Below are 1,695 nucleotides of genomic sequence, written 5' to 3' on the forward strand. Positions count from 1 at the left end.
GTTGCACTCTTCCTCAACCTTTCGCCAAGGTCAGTGTCCCCGATACACCCATGCAACCGACAAATGTTTTCGCTTCTCGCTCTGCGTGTGAACTTCCAACACGGCTACGAGGCACTTGTTCAGCATTCAGAACATCCCAGCACATCTGGCACCAGCTGCCGTCGCACCGCAGTGTGGCCTCGAACCCCCAAGGTCGAGAACGGAGGTACTGCAAACACCTTCATGGTTCCTCATGTTCAAAGACCACTGCTGCAGTAATGCTGCCTACAAAAGATTCCCAATTCGTCAGAAATCGAATCTCAGCGTCGTTGACGCCTCTACAAATGCTCGCGATGCCGACATCCCGTGTGAAACGCAACCCCGCACTACTCAGCCAACGGTCGCCCAGCTCTCGTCTGCTCATCACGTATCAACCCAATCGTTCATCAAACATAAAGTTGTGCCGCTGCTGCTGCGGAGGCCACGCTTGGCTGAGGGACGATAAGCCGTCCATCGCGTAGCCGGAGCTAATGTAATAGCGAGCGTGGCTCCCGGCCACCGTCGGCACGGGACAACATGCAAGCCGCAGGTTTGTCTGTGCCATCCACCAAACGTCGCACCACACTGGAGACTCACCCCTAACTTCGGCGTCGCAGATACAAGAGACGCACAACACTGCCTTGCTGCTTATCTCCACTGCATTACCAGCAAACGCAGACCAGCAATGCGCTGAGTGCTCCTGCGCCTTCGCGCGCAAGCAAAACACACCTTCTGAATCAACATGCGAATCCCGCCAGCATAGCCCCTCCCCTTTCACCCCATCACATCCAACACCCAAACAGTACTAGCTTAGGCCCTTCCAGGCGCACCAAAGTGACGCTGTGCCCTGACGTTCGCGGTCGGTAAAACTCATGCAGAACATTACTTCTCTGCAGAGCCACCGCCTCACAGACGCAAACGTTCACACATGTGAAGAGGGCTGGTGCGACCCTCCACACACCCCAAATCCCCACAACACTCGACGGAATCTGCATCGCCACTCGCAAACACTGATACAGGAGAGATGCTCAGTTAAGCAAGCAAACACGCTCACTCCCTGATGAGAACGAAACAATCCGTTGCGCGTAAGCTAGCGTTCGCTGCGCCTCGCCTGCCCACCTCTCCTCCACCTCCCAGACCCCACGTTAGCCAGTCCCGCCACCACTGCGTACCCATCCAACTGCGTTCACCCCTAACACCCGCACTACTGAAGAATGTACGACCTGTGCAGCTGTTCCCCTGCCAGGTGTCGTGAAGGGCAAGCCACACGCAGCGATGCCGGCGTGGTGCGTGCTACTGACGCCCCAGCTACTCGGCGCTACACGGCGTCACGCGTGCTACTGACACCCCAGCAACCGTGCACTACTACACCCCTCCACCACGTCTAACGGTTCGTTATTTAAGGCGGCCCACGCGTTCGTAAATATACTTTTCCTTCTCAGTAGGTCGTGCTGTCCCGCTGCGTAGTTCCATGCCTACCACTGGGCAGCCGTACCCACGGCGGTTCACGGATTCTACCCGCATGTAGGTAGAAACTGCCATCCCTCGAATCCCACACGAAGGCAGCGCTACGTCCTGCACTGACGTCATTGACTGAGGCCCAAAAGCAAATGAGTCTGCAGGGCATCCTTCCTATTGGGGGGTCCAATACTGTAACCACCCAGAACTCTCCCACTC

The 1,695-nt window shown here is 56.6% G+C and overlaps 1 protein-coding gene across 1 annotated transcript; it reads right to left on the minus strand.

Moving 5' to 3' along the window:
- Positions 1–409: 409 nt before the first annotated feature.
- EMH_0032190 (uncharacterized protein) lies at positions 410–1,608 on the minus strand (the record flags this gene model as incomplete). Its single annotated transcript, XM_013494608.1, has 4 exons — positions 410–675; positions 929–1,007; positions 1,163–1,198; positions 1,498–1,608. The coding sequence occupies 4 exons, from the start codon at positions 1,606–1,608 to the stop codon at positions 410–412; spliced, it is 492 nt and encodes a 163-aa protein (XP_013350062.1).
- Positions 1,609–1,695: the final 87 nt, after the last annotated feature.

The sequence above is a fragment of the Eimeria mitis genome, genomic scaffold (assembly GCF_000499745.2).
Source record: "Eimeria mitis Houghton genomic scaffold, Emh_scaff1218, whole genome shotgun sequence".
In the NCBI taxonomy this organism is placed as follows: Eukaryota; Apicomplexa; class Conoidasida; order Eucoccidiorida; family Eimeriidae; genus Eimeria; species Eimeria mitis.